At 48.2% G+C, this 18614-nt stretch overlaps 1 protein-coding gene across 1 annotated transcript in view; it reads left to right on the plus strand.

Moving 5' to 3' along the window:
- The first annotated feature begins 4960 nt into the window (after window positions 1–4960).
- Window positions 4961–18614, plus strand: part of CORO1C (coronin 1C) — a 444982-nt gene continuing 431328 nt past the window's right edge. Inside the window, exon 1 of the mRNA XM_078667404.1 lies at window positions 4961–6954. Coding sequence (XP_078523530.1) covers window positions 5532–6954 — 1423 coding nt within the window. The 5' untranslated portion in view covers window positions 4961–5531. The remainder of the gene's footprint in view (window positions 6955–18614) is intronic.

Below are 18614 nucleotides of genomic sequence, written 5' to 3' on the forward strand. Positions count from 1 at the left end.
CATAAGTTGAAAAAGGAGTGGCAGGGACCCTTTAAGATTATCAGGAAGATAGGGCGTACCACCTATGTGCTACAATTGGCTGGTGGAAAAAGCCAGATGTATCACATAAACATTCTAAAGAAATGGCTTGGTAAACCCCCACAAACAATTAATAACATCTCCACCAAACCGACAACACCACACACCGTCAGAGACACCCCGATTAACCCAGATCTCTCATAGAAGCAGAAAGAAGAGGTTCTGTCTCTCCTCCTTCGCCATTCCGAGATCTTTTCGGACCAATCGGGAAGGACACCACTGGCCGAACACACCATCCCAACCCCTCCCGGAGTCATCGTAAAACAAAAGCCGTACCGCATTCCTGAGGCTAGGCGCCTAGCCTTTCAGAAGGAGGTAGAAAGCATGTTACAGGCAGGGATAATAGTGCCCTCCCACAGCAACTGGTGCTCGCCAGTGGTCCTTGTGCCGAAACCGGACGGCAGCATCCATTTTGCATAGACTTCCGAGCTGTCAATCGAGTGTCAAAACAAGACGCGTATCCGTTACCGAGGGTTGATGAACTACTTGAGCGTCTTGGTGAGGCCCGATATATCACAACTATCGACCTCACCAAGGGGTATTGGCAAATACCTCTATCCCCCGCGGATAGAGAAAAGACAGCCTTCTCTACCCCTTCAGGTCACTACCACTTTACGGTCCTCCCCTTTGGTCTGCATGGGGCCCCAGCAACCTTCCAAAGGGTCATGGACACTGTGTTATCCCCTCATGTAGACTATGCCTCGGCCTATTTGGACGACATTGTAGTGTTCAGTAAGGCCTGGGAGGACCACCTTGTACACTTGGGGAAGATACTTACCAGCCTACAGTCTGCCAATCTCCACATTAACGCAAAAAAATCCCGAGTTGCCTTCAGAAAGGTCAAATATCTCGGCTATCTTCTGGGAGAAGGCCACATTGAGCCGCAGATTGAAAAAGTACAGGCTATTAGTGCCATACCCTACCCTGCCACTAAAAAGGATCTCCGTGCCTTCTTAGGCCTAGTGGGTTATTACCGCCGATTTATTCCCCAGTTTGCTAACCTGGCAGGTCCTCTCACCGATCTACTCCGTAAGTCCCACAAGTCTTTGCGTTCTCCGTTTGTCTCACTACCCTTTCACTCAGCATAGCTAGGAAGTGTCTGCAACGGGGGACGGTCCCCGGTGGTCGCCACACTCCCTTCCCTTCTTGTTACCAAATCATGTCCCAGAGCCCCACCAGTAACTTGGGGTGTTTCTTTTCTCTTCTCTCCTGAGCCCGAGATTCGGAGACGTATCCGGAACCCCCCCTCTTGGAACACCGCTGACAGTTGAAGACTTCATAAGAAGCCCAGAGTGGATGAACACTAATCCTCCTTGTTTTTTTCTTCTACACCCGATCCCCTAAATTGAATAAATCACTACGTATGATCCTATTCTTTCGTGGACCTGCTTTCTTCAAAGCCTCGTCTCAGTGATATCGTGACAAATATATACTCACTAGTATACCAAAAAACAGTAACTCTGCACCTATGGAACTACTTCTTGAATGGGTGCAAATGTACTACTATTTGAATTCACGAAATGGGCAGTAGTAGTGTTGGAAAGCTTTGCCAGTCTCAGTTTTCCATGCATATAATTGGCAATCAAACACCCAAAAGGTGATAGGGTGATGGGGTAAATGCTCGCAATTAGTATAACCAGTGTTAATCGCTCGGGTTGCATTCCAATCCATTGTTGTTCACCCACTGTGTCACTCTAGATATAGGTCCACCGAATACAAATCATTATTGACCCTGTTCCTCATGGAAACTGTCCATCCCGATCCTTGGTCATCTCACTCCTTCACAGTTCACTGCTTTTTTAGTTCATAAATTTGAGGTTCATGCCCCTCAAATCTCGTTACATTACGCCCCTGCTTCTAGAGCACGTGTGCAGGTCGCTAGTAGGCGTTCTGTCACAAAGGTAGAATGCAGCACACATGGAAAGAGGTAAAAACGAGGAGGAATTAAAACATTTCTCCTTGTTATGCCTGCTCTGGGGAGGCATACGATGTTTGTGCTGCCCCAGGTTTAGGTGATTGTTTAAATCTGGGGCAGTGCCAAAAACCATGGGTGTTGCGTGGGAACACCCACCGCAACACCCATGGAACGTCTCCTTGACGCAGAGTTAGGCAATGCATTGCTTTGCGCTGCCTTGCCTTCCTCCATATCTATGGGGCCATGCAAAGCCACGCAGGGTGGCTTTGCGTCGCCTCATAGATATAATTGTGAGGCCTGCGGCACCAGAGCCTCAAAAAAAGTGGTGCTCCGTTGGTGCAGGCCTCTTGTAAATGAGCCCCTGAATGTTGCTGCATAGAGTGCACTCTACTGCCCGGGCGAATTCATCAGCTCTGATTTGGGGGCAGGTTAGGCGATGAACTTTTGAATAGAAGTGAAAGGTGGTAGCTGGCATTGGTTGGTACAACTGTAACGTGGCCAATGAAGCAATGCAGGAGTAAATGCAGCACACAGTAATTACACTGTACCCTGTCTTGTGGGATACTTTATCTTGTCCCTTTGGAAAAGTTATTTAGAGGATGCCTTCAGTCTGATCTACAAGATCACTACGGGAAAGGGGACATTACGTACCAGGGCCCACACTTTCCAGGGCCCACACTTTCCAGGGCCCTATTCTCCCCCAGTAACCTACATTTATAGATTTTTAATTGCAAGCAATCCTACCGCCTTCAGTAATAACGAGGCAGTTTGTATGGTCAGACCACTACATAGAACCAGAAGCCAGATTTCCTCTTTCCACTGAACTTCATTTTTTAATACTAGGAAACAGGGGCTACTTATCACAGCTATCCAGAATAGAAGAAGCATCCTGAGGGCGCTGTGTTAAGGTTTGATCCCAGGCCACGTTGGCAGATAGTAGATCGGGACAGTGTTCATGTTAGGCCATTGCTGATAGAGGGGCACGGTTAAGGCAAAACTGTTTTCGATGCAGGGTGTTCTTGTGTGTGCCCATGCACCTTGCTCGTTGTTCTTTGGAGTTTTGTGTGTGTTGTAGTTGTTTTTGGGCTAGAAGTGGGCATGTTAAAGCACTAATACATATATGGTGGTGTGTGGATGGGTGACCTGTTCAGTAATGTATTCTGAAAAGACTATGGGTCTTCATGCAGGGTGGTTCTGTAATTGTTGTACTTTTCTGATAGTCATTTATACTTTGTGAGGATGTTTACAACCATTAGTTTGATAAATCACAGAAATACGGATGGGAATTGTGTTTCTCTTTGGCAAAATTTGCCTTTTAACTTTCAGCTCCAGATGATTCGACTTGGCTTGTGAAGGTCAAAGTGTATTTCTTTGATTTTCTAATACACTTTTATACAAGGTGAATTTCCCCTTTGCTCGTTTTATAAACCGAGGGCCTCATTTACAAAGAATTGGCCTAGGGCAGTGCCGCAAAACTTTTTGCTGGGCTGGCCTACACCAATTTGAAAGGGCAGGAATGCACTGTATTACAAGATAAGGTGCAGTCAGCGCCCGCACACAATTTGCAGGCAACGTAGGCACTATTGCACCATGGTGCAAAGGTGTTTGCTTTGTTGGCAGGATTGCTTTTGTGCATGGAGGTGTTTTTCTCATTATATGTGTGCTGCAGCAGCAAACATGGTAAGTGGCAAAAACGAGGAGAAATGAAAACATTTCTCCTTATTGCGCCAGCCCTTGGGAGGCATAAGGTCTTGGCGCTGCCCCAGGTTTACGTGATTTTGTAAATCTGGAGCAGTGTTAAAAACCATGGGTGTTGGTACATAAAGAGGTAGGGCGTCAGTGGGTGGAGAGCGCGGCATGTTGGGGGGGAATAAAATAAAACTAAAAAAGACACACCTGCTGCTCTGATCCCGCCTGCCTCACTGCTTCTCTTGTTGGCTGGATGTCGATTGGCCCTCTGGGCACAGGCTCTACACCCAATCCAGACTCTGCTCTCACATGAGAGCCGCGCCAGGATTAGTCTGAGCCGCCTCGTTTGCCTCTCAGATGGGGCATTAGAGCCTGTGCTTTTTCTCCAACCCTGCTGTGTAATACAGCTGAGTTGGAGAAACATATGTGGGCATGTGTGTTTGGCTGGCTTAGGATGGTCAGCCAAACACACATGCGCACTTATAAGTGCAGTCTATTCCTCCTCCCTAATATGCCTGGCAGGGCCCATACTTATTGCGGGGCTCAGACAGACAGCATAAATAAAATGCAATAAAATTGTGGTATTATAATTGTATTTATCGTCCGCTGGCACGGGTTGTGGGGCGATGTTCCTCCGCCATTACACAGGAGCCGCCCCTGATGGAATTTCTCCTTAACGCAGAGTAAGGCAATGCTGCCTTTCCTCCATTACTCCTTTTAATCCATATCTATGAGGCCATGCAAAGCCACGCAGGGTGTCATTACGGCGCCCCATAGATATAATTGAGAGGCGTGGGCACCGGAGCTTTAATGAAGGTGGCGCTCCGCCGGTGCAGGCCTCTTGTAAATGAGCCCCTGAATATTGCTGCATAGGGTGCACTCTACTGCCCGGGCGAATGCATCAGTTCTGATTTTGGGGCAGGTCAGGCGATGGACTGTTGAATAGAGGTGAAAGGTGGTAGTGGCATTGATTGGTACAACTGTCATGTGGCCAATATAGCAATGCAGGAGTAAATGCAGAGCACCGTCGTTACCCTGTGCCCTTTCTTGAGAGATGTTTTATCACCTCCCTTTGTAAAGGTTATTCAGTGGATGCCTCGAGGAGAGCACGAGGATTCTTGTTCTGATGTTCTTCCAAACGTGCCTGTATTTTAGCACGATCCCTGGTACTGCTTGTCTTCCCGGCGAAAATGTATTTCTGTGCCTGACGCTTCACATTGTTTATCTCTTAAATATTTTCATGAGGCTGTAATGGACGAAACAGCAGCGTGTTCCTGCACACTCCTGAGGAACGAGGTCTCTGCGCTGTGCGTCGCCGGCTCTGCGGCGCGCGGGCTCCACGCGCCGAGCGTCACTCACGCGCAGGGCTCGCGACCGGCAACTCCCCCGGTCAATGCCAATGCGGCTGCCACCCCCTTCTGCAGATGCTGACAACCAGCCAACTAATGAAAGGTTTACAAGGCTCTCGTGAAGCCCGGGGGGAGGTGGCACCGCGCGGCTGATCCCAGGAGACAAAACCTTACCAACTACGGAAAGCGGCGGAGGCAGCCCGGGCAACGGCAGGGGGGCACCGGACCCATGGGCACTGGAGATCAAAGCGCTGTCCGACAGCGGACGGCAGACCCACCCACCTGCAAATAACTGCACGGACTGATTAGGAATGAACTTCGGATAAACAGCAGCTGCGAGGTAACCGGCTAATTTGGGCACAATGACCGATCATGCCTCTACACTTGAGTTTCCCTGACTCGAGGGTAAAGGAAAACAAAACTTTTTGCAGTTGGCTGCGGCGTCCAGTGCCGGAAATACTGACAATTCAGCTTCAGAACAGCCCATCCGATGCCTAAGTATGGATTGTTCCGGAAGGGAAGTGACTGCAACAGTGAACTTGGAGTGTTTGTCAGACAAGAAAGGTAAACTGAAAGGAAGAGGTAATCCAGAGGGCTTGAAAAGAGCACGGAGGAAGCATGAAGAATATATTTTATGGCACAGGAGGCAGGCTGGGCTGGAGGAACTGGAACTGGAAAGAGGAATACATGACGTGAGTGAGGATGGCTACAATGTGCATGCATTGACACACAGCTCTGACATGAGCCCAACACATGAAGACAAAGGTCTGAGGGAGATGGCAGGTGCAGCAGGGTCTCAAGGAGATGGCCTGGGCCTTGAGGAGAACCTCGATGAATGCCTAGAACCAGTGGCCCCTGTTAGGGTCCTACGGGTCAAACTTGAAAGTCAATGTTCGCAGGAGGACGCAAGAAGCCGAAAGGTGCACCCTATCATTTACAGAATTGAGGAGAGTGGATTCAACGCATCAGATCCAGAAAACGAAACACAACAACAGTCTTCACAGCCTAAGGTCAACCACTCCGCAGATATAGCTCCAGGCGGCCCAGTCACGGAGTACAGCCAGCAAGGTCAACTGAAGGAAAGCTATCAGGAAGAGAAGGGAAAACAAGGCGATCAAGCAGGCCTAGACACCGTGATAACACATCTGCAAGGAGCCATAACAAGGCAAATAAGCCGCTCTGACTCGGAGAGCAGCGTGGAAAGCAGACAAGCCAGCAAACTAACCATGAACCTGCAGACTGCATTCACCAAGCACATTTTTCACAGCACCATGCACCTTGGAGGAGACGAAGTTGGTGAAGAGCATGCACCATACAAACAGCATGAGGATCTACATACAGAAAACAGCAAGCAACCTGCCCTGGAGCAAAGAAGTGAGTGCATGAACCAGTCAGGCAACTTTCATCAAGCTTCCAAATGTGCAACTGAAGTGACTGAGCCTGAACAAACTGAAGAACACGTGAGCGAGTCAAATGCCCTTGCGGAGTCAAACGGCGCAACTTTTTCTCAGGAGCGAATCGAAGATGTTGATGAACAAATGCAGGTGAGAGGACAAGCCACTCAGTTCTATACCAACACAGTGATGCACCATTTCAGGAGTTCAGCAGCCCTACCCAAAGCCCCCCAAGGCATGATTGTAGGCGTCTCTAGCAAGACCTCAGAGAAGTTGGAGACCTCACAAACATGCCAGATTTATGTTCCTGAGTTGAGTCGAAGGCCACGTAAAGATGAGCTCCAGGATACCACTAAAGAGAGGGCAGAGAAATCCGAGGAGTTATTCCCTGTCCAAGATGAGAAGGATGACAATAAGAAGAATGGAGAGGAGGAGAAATCGCCCACAGTCGCGGACGTGAAGAGATCGTTCGAAAGACAAAGCAGTTTGAAAGGGAAGGTGGAACCTACGCAGACACCAGTCAAAAAAGGTAAGGCTTGATCTACATAGATTTTTTTCTTTGTAGTTATTCAATAATTTGCTGCTGAGCCACTGGTTTGCCCATGCCTGCTAATGCAAACAAGCTTTCAATGTGCCCTAAGAGTCGTACATGTGATGGTATGGCCACGGCTTCATTTCTAATGGTGGCTGCAGGTGGGCCGCACTGCCTCATTATTGGGGGACTTGTTTTGTTTCATCAGACTTTGGCCGTGGGCAAGAGTGAGAGAAAAAAAGGAAGAAAGAAGGAGGAGGAGAAAGACAGACAAACCGTGACAAAGAAAGAAATTTGGGATAAAACTGATCCTTCCAAAGTGAAGTAAAGTGATAGGAAGTGTAGGGTGGGGGGAGGAAGAGCCATGCAGTGGAATCAAAAGTAGTAATGCTTGGTATGCAGGAATCCTGGCATTCAGCACCACCAGTGGTTGGCACCGAAAAAATAATAATTTGGGTATCTATGCTTATTTTTTTTCCACTAATGGAGCACCGGGCAGCAACCATGGGGTTAAAGAGGCTCAGAACAGAACAGAATTACTGCAGTTTTAGTCGACTATGTGTATAATTCTACCTCATTTGGAGCATCGTGAGCAGTTATGGGGTCCTTTCAACACGTAGCATCAGACCGACAACCGAAAACTTCTCTCCTCAATCAAACACACCTACTGATTGTAGACAGTTTTAATAGATTGTAAGGGAATATTTCTCAGTGGCTGGAACGCTGCTCCTCCCACACACTGTTAGGTAGCATACATTACAAACCCCTGTAAAAAAGTTCACCGAAAGTTGGTCAGCCAAAAGGCTGGGCACCACAGAGATACATTTCCTATCTGTTCTTTATATTCTGTACTGATCCTGTAAAAGTGAGTGAGTCATCAGTTTTTGCTCACACTTCATTAGTTTTCACAATCCATGTGCAATGTAATTTGCGTTGCAGGTTTGAATCATATGTTACAGAAGTGCTTTCAGCAATTACTTTGATTCACATTCAATTGCGGGTTCGCATGCATTTCGAGCTGGAGACCTTATCTTCATGGGAAAGATTTTTGAGCACTTGTGTGAAACAGTGACCTGGAGATTTGAGTTACACGTTGAGTGTTGTGTTGTTGTTTCGTAACACCTTTGTGGCCAATTGGCTTTGCCAATGGTTTTGGCAGTATGTTACTGTGTATACTTTGTATATTTTACGTAGGTAAGGACCATGAATTGTTAATGTGTGTAAACTCAATTTGCTTTAGTGCAGTTTTGTATCAGAATTTAAATTGATTGCACTAAGTACTGGGAAAGCCAAGAGGCCTGAGCTTGAAAAGGCTGAGCAATTGGATTTTCCAGAGTGGATGTATGTCAGTACAACGCGATCTTTTTGATCGCGGTACTTTACAACGCGGTTTTCACAACGCAAGTCGTTACAGCGACTTGCATTGGAGGGTGCTGGATTGAGGATTAATTAAATTTTCTATTCCAACTCCAGCCCACGTAACAGTAGGGAAGGTGTTGGAATAGAAAATCAAACTATTCCTTAACCAAGAGCGCCATCCAGCGCAAGTCGTAGTAATGACTTGCGTTGTAATGGCTGCATGGTAAAGGTCGTGCGGTGTAAACACCGCGTTGTTAGATGTTTCTCTCCAGGGCTTGTCAGTGACACTTGAGATGAGATGCATTAAGGTGTCCAGGTGAGTTCCTGCTGTGGGTAAGTGCTCATAATGAGCCATGATTGAGATCTCTGGAGCTGAGGATGACAGCAGTGTGAGTCAGTGGACCATGGCAGTGTTCAGATGACATGATCATCCAATCCTTGGCCTCTACCCACTGCGCACATAGTGACGGTCAAATACGTATAATTTGTAATTACAACAACAACAAAAAAATCACTGTTACTAATTCATATCAAACTGCTCACAAGCACTCACAAATATAAGGGTCTGGTTTATTTCATGCATATGTTGGTATGATATGTCTGAAAGCAATGGCAGAAAACTCCCAGACACCTAAATGCTGGTCAGGCAGCATGCTGTGTAAAATACAGGATTGTAGTTCCCCTGTTTTAAGCCATGCCCCTAATTACTTAGGCCACACCGGTTTTAGAGATGCCCCCTACCTTTCTCATCCCACTTAAAGGACTGTGGTCCACAATAGGCTTTTCCTACAGGCTGCTAAAAGCTGTCTTGTAGGCCAGAATTAAAAATTGTGATGTTGGAGAATTGTGGAGACATATCTAAAACTTGCACAGCAGAAACGAAGAGCAACCTTTTTGCTCTTCTGTGGCACTCAGGTTGCAGCATCTCTGGCAGGGCAGGAGCACAACTGATGTTAAGTGTCAGGGGGGAGATTTGTGCACTCAGTGAAAGAAAGTCAAGAGCCTGACCTCCTTCGCAGTGATGCCTCAGGCCATGATTGCAGATCCCAGCTCTCTTGGTGCTGCTCTGCCCCTTTAGAAGTGGAGCTTCCCGACAAAGTTGATCCAAAAGTTATGCAGGTTATTTGCCCCCTGCTGAGCAGTTCCACACATACCCAGCTTCTCTGTGAATCTAATACAAAAAGAGAAGCATTAAAAGAAACAGCAACCTGGAGCAGGAGGGACAGAAGCAATATGGAGGGCGAGGGGGCAGAATCACTAAAGACATATGTGGGGGAAGCAACAAGAGGGTGGGGCAAGCAATGCAGGCGAAGGTGAGGGGAAGCAACATGGAGGGTGAGGGAAGGGAAGCAAACTAATGGGGAGAGAGCATCGGGGAGAAGTAAACCTGCTAGAGAACAATGTGAGAGGGAAGAAAGAAGCACATGGGCAAGCGAGAGAGGGGAAACATCCTTTACCACAAAACTTTTACAACGCGGTACCATTACCACGCAGGTTTTACAACGCAAGTCGTTACAACGACTTGCGCTGGAGGGCGCTGGAGGATAGTGAATAGTTTAATTTACTATCCAACTCCTTCCCTACTATCCACCGGGACTGGAGTTGGATTAGTAAATTAAACTATTCACTATCAAGCGCCCCCCAATGCAAGTCGTTGTAACGACTTGCGTTGTAAAAACTGCGTGGTAACGGTACATGTTGTAAAAGCACACGTTGTACCGTCATACATCCGCGAGAGAGGGCACAGCACTGAGCGCAGCGGGGAGAAGAGAATTACACTAGGGAGACAGCTGGAAATCTCATGCACTCTTTTGAAGTGCTTAAGTAAATAGAAAAAGTAGCGCATGGAAAATAAGCAGTGGAAGGACACAAGTAATGCGTCCATGCTCCAAGGGAAGGAAAAACACAAGAAGAGGAAGCGAAGTCCACATAATCTAACAAATAAGAAGCAAGCAATGGGAGTGGCAATGAAGCCAACCAATGGTAACAAATAGGCGGAATCTAAGCCTACTGTAAGCTGATAATATATCTTGCAACAGACCAGCAACAACAGCTGTCAAGTAAGCAAGACCTAAAAACAACTGTGAGGGGTGTAGTAAGTGGTGTGGTTGTGTAAACTCACTGTGTAATTCACTTACCAACCCCTTTAGGACTCTTAGGTTTCTTCTGTCAATACTTCAGCTCAACTCTGGGTAGCTGTGGCTCTGAACAATAAGGTTTTTACAAAGGAACAAGTGTAAAGCATTTGAACAGCACCAAAACAGATGAAGAAGAAATTGTGAAGGCGCAAGAAATATCTGACACCAATTTATAAAAATAGACTGTATTTTTATGTATTTCTAGACACCACAATGAATACGATCCACCGGAGGATGTATACATTTGCTAGCTTTGAGTTCACTTTTCTACAGGAGATCATAAAGTAGCGACTATCAAGTTCAGAGAAGGGCAACCAAAAGGATTCATAGATATCAATTTAAAAGACTATCACATAGACAAACTAAAACCAAATGACTGTGGTGTGCTAAAATGAAAGCAAAGAGTTGAGGAATCTTGGTAGAGGAGTAGAAATACTCTACCATTATGGCAATATCCCGGGTTGTGTATTAGATATTTATTTATATTATAGTCTTTATCAACACAGGACCCAGGTGGTTTCAGGTGGCTGTGCAATTTAGGCACTAAGTTTCACAGTCAATCAAAGCATGGTTACATAACACAGATCATAGAGAACAATGTATTGTGGGAGGGCGGGCAGGGATGAGGAGAGAGATTGGGCACGTGATGGAGTACCTTACATCTCCTAAGGTACCTAGAGCCCAGAGAAGCCGAGCCAGCTGGTGGTGTAGCGCTCTGACAAAAGCTCCTTTAGATGAGCTGGGGCTGTAGTGGGGAATAGGATAGTGGCTGCAAACTGGATTGTTGAAAGATAGGCTAAATATACATAAATACAATGTGCATTTGCAGGCATAGTCTATGCACTAAAAGGTGTGTAAATTAAGTTACAGAAACCAATGCATTAAATAAGAGGATAAGGGGGTAAGGCAAGGGAGGGGGGCTTCACCTCCTCAGAAGAGTGTAGTCAGGCTATGCTATAATTTTGTAAATAAGAGAGAGCGTGTGACTAGTATTAAAGGGAGTCACCAGAGATCTGCCTAGTAAGAAGTGTTGAACCATGCACAGAAGCAGGAAGTGGATGGGGAATGAAGCAATCTGTAAATATTCAGCATGCAGCAGTAAGCGTTTGAAAAGTAAAGAGTATATTCATGGGTAACTATACCAACACGTGATACATAAGCAGTGGCAGAACGTGAAATGATAAGGCCCCCCTGCAGAATGTAGTCAGGGACGCCTGAGTCTCCCATAATTCACAGATATTTATAAACCTGGGGCTGTATGGTGCCCCCTAATGGATGGAGAGGCCTTCTGGGGGAGAGGGAGTTGGATTATGCCCTGGACATGAGGATACCAGAACAGACAGGAGATGAGGTCTGGAAATAGGGGTCAGATAATGAGGACAGAGTCAAATTAAATGAGGTTGAGTACATAAGAAAGGGGTAACAAGCCACCATGCATTACATGTAAGCAGCGATTTGAGAGACTCAAGTAAATGTCAGTAGCTCTCCATAGACAGTTACTGGCAGTGCTTGTCTGGGCAGCTGTCACTTCTTGTAGGTGATGGGAGACCCAGGTGTGAGCCGCAGAGCAAAGCCTGGGGCTCATTTATGAAGAAGTCACGCAGTGCAGCAAGTCACCTGGCTGCACTGCCCTGCATGGCAGGGTAAGGGCAGGAATGCACCGTATTTAAGGCACTATGGTGCATTCCTCTCCGTTCTCATGCATTGTTGTCCTTTTGGCTGCCTAGCCCCAACGCAAGTCCCCTTGCCCCATGGTGCGAGGGGGCCTGTGTTGTATGTAGGATTGTTATGGTGGAGAAAGGGGCACCTTCCTGCACAAAACCAATGCTGGGAGGCATATTCCTCTTTCTACGTGTGCTGAAGAATGCACCCCACATTGAAAGAGGAACAAACAAGAAGAAATTGAGATATTTATCCTCATCACGCATCAATATGCCTCCTCATCACGCCGCCCCCCCCGGGAAGGCGTAATGTTTTGGCACTTTCCGAGGTTTACAAGTTCTTGTAAATCTGAGAATTTGTCAAAACCTATGGGAGTTGAGTCGGAATACCCACGCAACACCCATGGAATGCATTTCCAGCGCAGAATAACGCAACGTGGTGATTTGTGCTGTCTTGCGTTACTCTAGATTTATGAAGCAACTCAGAGCCACACAAAGTGGCTTTGTGTGGCTTAAAAAATCTGACCTATAGGTTTGTGTCACACATGTACCACGTTTCATGGTGCAAGCGCTATGCAAGTCTCTCATAAATATGCCCCTCTGTGACTTGGGGGCACGCCACAAAGATGGGCACATAGTGCTTTAAGTGGGCTGAAGAAAGTGTGTGTGAGGGGAAATGTGGGGGACTAGAAGGGGATTGGCCTGTGTAATTAGGGGTGTGGCTTTAACACGAAAACTACGTTGTGTGAAGCGCAACATCCTGGAAATAGCTAACACTCTTAGGGAATACAAGATTAAATAAAACATCTGAAATATAAAATGGAACTAAACATATGACGTGGATTACTGTAACTATTTTTCCATTCATTGTTCTGAAATAGATTAGAGTTTTTGCCACTAAAGTTAAGGGCACTCATACAGGGCCCCATTTTAATGCCCATTTTTAAATGCTACTGGATCTCAGACCCGGAGGGACCCAGCCCACTTAAAGCCCTGTATGCCAGCGGCGTCTGGCATGGATCGGGGGTGGCGGGGCAGGAGGGGGTGGTGCAGCAGGGAGAGGGGCGAGACGGGGGAAAGAAAAAGAAAATATCACTTACCTCTTCATCATGTCTCTCCTCTCCGCATCTCTCCTCCTTGTCCCTCCCTGTGCCAGAACAGGAAGCACCCAGGCATCCAGGCTCCCCTAAGCCAATCACAATGCTGCAATGCAGCATTGTGATTGGTTTGAGCACCGTGGTTCAGTGCTCAGATGGGGACAGGGGGCCATGGCATGTTCTCCACCCAGGCTGTATTGCAGCCTGGGTGGAGAACATGCAAAGTGCACATGAATGTTTAGCTGGCCTGTGAGGGCGGCCAAACATTCATGCACACTTTACAGATGACCCACTACTCCTCCCCTGCCCTGAGAGCAGAGCAGCCCCGCCCGCCAAACTGCCGCACTGCTGCAGCATCAAAAAATAAAAAGATAATAACATTGAGTTATTGTCATTTTATTTTTCCTCTATTTACACTGCTTAAAAGCGGCGGGGCGATGCTCCTCTGCCTTAGCAGAGGAGCCGTCATTGCATATGCACAGATTAATAGGGGAGAGGTGTGGCGCCGCGGCCAGGGCGACTGACGCTGGAATCTGGGGACCACGGTTCGATCCCCGGCTCCGGCGGCAGGTTAGCCCAGCACCATGTGACTCTGGGCAATAGCTCACTTAATCTTCCCGACGGCCCCCAGCGCCTAGAGACCCTTACGGGTGATTGTGCGCTTTATCACATGTGGACTTTATTAATGGCACTCAGACGTGCACACTTCTCAGCGACCATAGACTTCCAAAATTCTCAATGGAGAACTCTTTGTGCCCCCTGCTGCACTGTCAGTGGTCACTCAGGTGAGGGTAGTGGCAGGACAGGAATACGAGGCCATGTTATAGGTCCAGGGGTCTTGCTCAACTCTATGCTGAAGCATGTTCTGTTTTTTTTAACATAAAAATGAACTCTCCTGACCATGCAAAGACATGGAGGACCAGCACCGATGCCCCCTGTAAATGTGTACTGCTGTGTGTTTTCCTCAACTTCAGACATCCATACAATAGGCAGGCATGGTGGTAATGTGCAGAGGGCGAAACTTTTAAAGGGAAATGGTAAGGTCTCCCAGCTCGACCAGCTTTTCCGAGAACTGGAACACACGCCATGGTCAATTTCATGTTTTCCCTGCAGACCTTCTCGTGTCTCACTGTGCAGGAAGGGTAACGCATCACAGTGCATCCTCACGCGCTGCTTGCCTCTAGAGAGCACGCGCCCTGCACCTGCTAGATTTGTGTCGTGTCCACTGCGTGCGCTACTCGAACTAACCACGAGTCTGTGGCATTTCACACATATTTTAAGGAACATACTAGCCTGGCTGTATGTATGGATGTGTGTGTTAAGACAGGAAGCCGGTATGATGAAGAAAAAATGTATTAAGTAAAATAAATACCAAAAAGGCCCACATGCAGGTGGAAGCCAGGCGTGTCGATCCTGAGAGAAAACATGCAAATCTGAAGGCACCATTCCATGACATCATGTAAATGCCGAACAGGTACATAATAATGTTACCTAATGCCTATTGGACATTGCAGCAGAATGATAAGGAAAGGAAAGGAAAGGCTAAAAACCTATATAAATATGTACAACATCTCCATTCTTTGCAATAAAAATAAAAAACCTTATCATTATAGGACATAATCCTCGAAACGATTGGGTGGTTTAGTACCTCTTTTAGCAGAAGGCAAATTGTTTGAATGTGAAGTGTTTTGTAAACATTCAGCGTCATTAAAACGTGTACCAAAATTCTCTAAATCTTCTTTAACATGAGTAACATTATAAGAATGAGAAAACGTATCAGGTTCTTCTGAAACTTCAAAACAAGGTTTAAGACCCTGTGCTATTGAAGTTTGAGAAGAATCCAATCCAACATTGACATTATTCTCTTCTTCTTCTGAGCATGAATTTCCTATGTGCAATTCTTGTTCAAGAAAATCTCATACATTAAGTTAATTTTCATCATCTCCATAAAACGTATTAGACAGAAGGATTTCCTCTTGACCTGGTTTCAAACTTTTTACATCACTTTTACTCCACCATCCCTTAACTCCTAGATTGACAGCTCCACTTGATCCTACAACTACTTTCAAAGGTTTAGTGAATTTTGATTCACCTTTCTCTACTTTCACTGTTTTTTTAATGATGACCCAATCTCCTTTTCTAATTAATTTGTTTTTCGTTTTGTTACTCATATCATATCTTTTAGTTAACTTCTGTATTTCATGTATCTTATGCTTAACATTAACATATGTACCGTAAATATCAGTACACTCTGTCAGTTCATTGTACCAATCCTTAAACTTAGGTGTGAGAATAGTATTAAACTTCCTTCCTCGCATTAAATGAAATGGAGTATAGCCTGTAATATCATTTTCTGTATTATTTAAACTATAAACTTTTTCACGCATGTGCTCTTTTAAAGGCAAGTGAGAAGCAATGGCTAATTGTACACCTTCCTTCAAAAATCTGTTGACCCGTTCCACTTGTCCATTGGAAGATGGACTACAGTAAAGAGTTTTTTTACTTGTCTAATTCCTAAAGTTTCCAAAAATTACACGTATTAGTAGAAACCAACTGGATGCCATTGTCTGATACTAATATTTTGGGTAGTTTGGGTTGTCCCTCCATTGCAAAAATTCTATTAAAAATTCAATGTGGTGGGGGGCGTGGCTACGAGGGCGAAGATGGCGGACGTGGCTTGCTAGAGCTCCCGCCAGCCCGATATCATCCGTATATTTATCCTGGCCTCCGGACCCCTGTAACACCCCACACCTGCGGCGGAGGTTGCGGCTGGTGAAGGGAGCCCTCCGGTGAAAAATCGGGGTTCCAGGAGCTCTGGTGGTGGAAATATTGGCGGCGGCACCCAGAGGCCTACCTACATCGTGGGCAGCCGGGGCCTCGAGTTTGGCGATCCCCGGCCGGAAGCACCCAGTGTCGGCAGGCTGGTGGAGCGGCGGGACCTGAGACTCGGGACCTGTGCAGTCAGCGGAGCGGGGTAAGGAGGAGTACAAGAGCCCCGCGGATGTGGAGAGTGTACCGGCGCCACCGGAGCACGGTGAAGGGACGACGGCCTACTTCGGGCTGCGGGAGCCGGGGACTCGAGTTTGGTGACCCTCCACCGCCGAAGGTACAGCGTGAATAAGGCAGTGGCAAGACGGCTGTTGGAGTGGGCCCCCTAAAGTGAGACTCTGCACACGGTCCGGCCCGGGGGCTTGTGGACTGAACTGTTCTCCTGGAGTTGAAGCCCCCCCGGGTGTTTGATCCCCCGAGTGCCGGTGCCCAAGGTGAGAGAGGGAGGGAGTGCGCGCGTCGTACCTCTGGGACCCCGAGCGACGTGCAGTGGAGCTGGTGGAGCTGGTGCCACAGTTGACCGCCCGGGGGTGACGAATTGAGGTGTGGGGGACCCCCCGGCCGTCCACCGCGAGTGTTTGGCAGACGTCAATCAAGGTTTGACCCACCTGGGAGCAGTGACCCTGAGCTCGGTGGATTGCCCCATTGCCCCCTTGGAAAACCCCGTGGAGAGCTGGAGGTGTAGGCGAGAGTGGTGCGGGTGAAGAAGTCCGGCTTGAACTGTTTTGGTGGTGGCCATTGGTGACGTGAGATCCATCACTGAGAGGTCTGTGAGGCCGGAGCCCGGATAGCGCCGGGCCATGACCAGAGGAGGGGGTGGGCCTGCCAAGCAGGGACCCATCGACAAATTTACGGGCCCCAGTGGAGGCCCCGGAGCGTCTGGTGGTCAGGGGTCGGGTCCCGACAATGCAGCGCTTATGGCGGCCATTACCCAGTCCAGGGACATGCTGGATGCCAAGATCGGGGCAGTTGGGGCTGACGTGACCCTCTTGCGCCAAGACCTGCGCAACGCCGTTGCACGGATAACAGAGACAGAATCCCGGATTTCGGTGGTGGAGGACGACGTGGGGACCCTGAAAAAGAAAATGGCAGCGATGGAGAACATTCAACGGGGCTTGGCGCTCAGAGTGGAAGATGCGGAAGGGCGGGCGCGCAGAAACAACCTTCGCTTTGTGGGCTTTCCGGAGGGTTGCGAGAAGGGGCACATGGAACAATTTCTGTCCCAGTGGCTGGAGAGTTGGCTCCCCCCGGATGCCCTGTCCCGTTGCTTCGTGATTGAACGCGCCCATAGAGCCCTGACCCAGAAACCGCCGGCGGGAGAGAGGCCTAGACCAGTGATCGCTAGGCTTCTAAACTTTCACGACAGGGACACGATATTGCGGGAAGCCAGGGCCAAAGACTCCCTCCTTTTTGAGAATCATAAGATCATGATTTTCCCGGATTTTCCCAGGCTTGTACAACAGCAGCGGCATTCCTTCATCGCCGCCAAGGCGAAGCTTCGGGGCCTAAAGATCCAATACTCCCTGCTCTATCCAGCTCCGGGTGGTCTTTCAATCCCGCATCCATTTCTTCGACACGCCGGAGGAGGTCTTCAATTGGACTGATGAAACTGTGAGCGTCAGGCCACATGCTCAACCTGGATTGAACCCGGGACGATCGAGAGACCCGTCGCAGGACAGGGGGGACCAGACGGCCCGGGCCAAACGACACAGACGATCTGGATCTAGAAAACGCTCTGCTTCTAGGAGTGGTTCTCCCGCGGGGACACAAGGCGACTCTGATCAATCCGGCAAGGGCTGATGAGATACTATGGGGCTGAATGCACTGCTGTGGACGATGTGGGCTCCGAATGGAGAGGAGCTGTCTCCTAATACTTTGCTGTATCGAGGATTGCCTGCTGCACCGCTAGTGGTGGCTTGTCAGCCTATTTGTCTTTGAGTGGGGGTGGGGAGAGTGGGGGTTCGGGGTGCTCCTGATAGGGGCTACTTGCCTCCTACGTTAGTGGGAGTTGTCAGGGGAGGGGGGGAGTTCGTAATGTTTGAAGGGATAGTTGGGATCCATTGGTATGGTTGGCCTTGGGCACTATGTTTTGGGCCCGAGGATACCCATGCCGTGACAGATACTTCAGAGTTCTATGAGGTAAAGGGGCGGGGGCGTGAAGGGAAGAGGGGGTGGGCCTGGGAAGGGTTGGTTGGGGTAGGGGTGGGGGAGGGGGTTGTTGTTGCTACGGGGCATGAGGGTAGATGGGGTGAAATGCACATGATTTCTAATGTACTGCTGATGATTGCGATGTGTGCTTGGGCGTGGCGCTGGAGGCCAGATGGGTCTATTTCGTTTGATAATGGCTGACACACCGCCGGCGGGGCTCCCTAGGGAGTCCATGCGAGTGATCACTTGGAATGTGAGGGGGATGCTCGATAAGATCAAGCGGGGCGCTATCTTGCGGTGGGGGAAGAGGGAGGCAGCGGATGTACTCTTGTTGCAGGAAACTCACATGTTGGGGACGAAAGTGCTTAGCCTGCAGAGGTTTGGTTATCAACAGGTGTATCATGCTGGATTCTCGAGGGGGTCCA

The sequence above is a fragment of the Lissotriton helveticus genome, chromosome 11 (genome assembly GCF_964261635.1).
Source record: "Lissotriton helveticus chromosome 11, aLisHel1.1, whole genome shotgun sequence".
Classification (NCBI taxonomy): domain Eukaryota; kingdom Metazoa; phylum Chordata; class Amphibia; order Caudata; family Salamandridae; genus Lissotriton; species Lissotriton helveticus.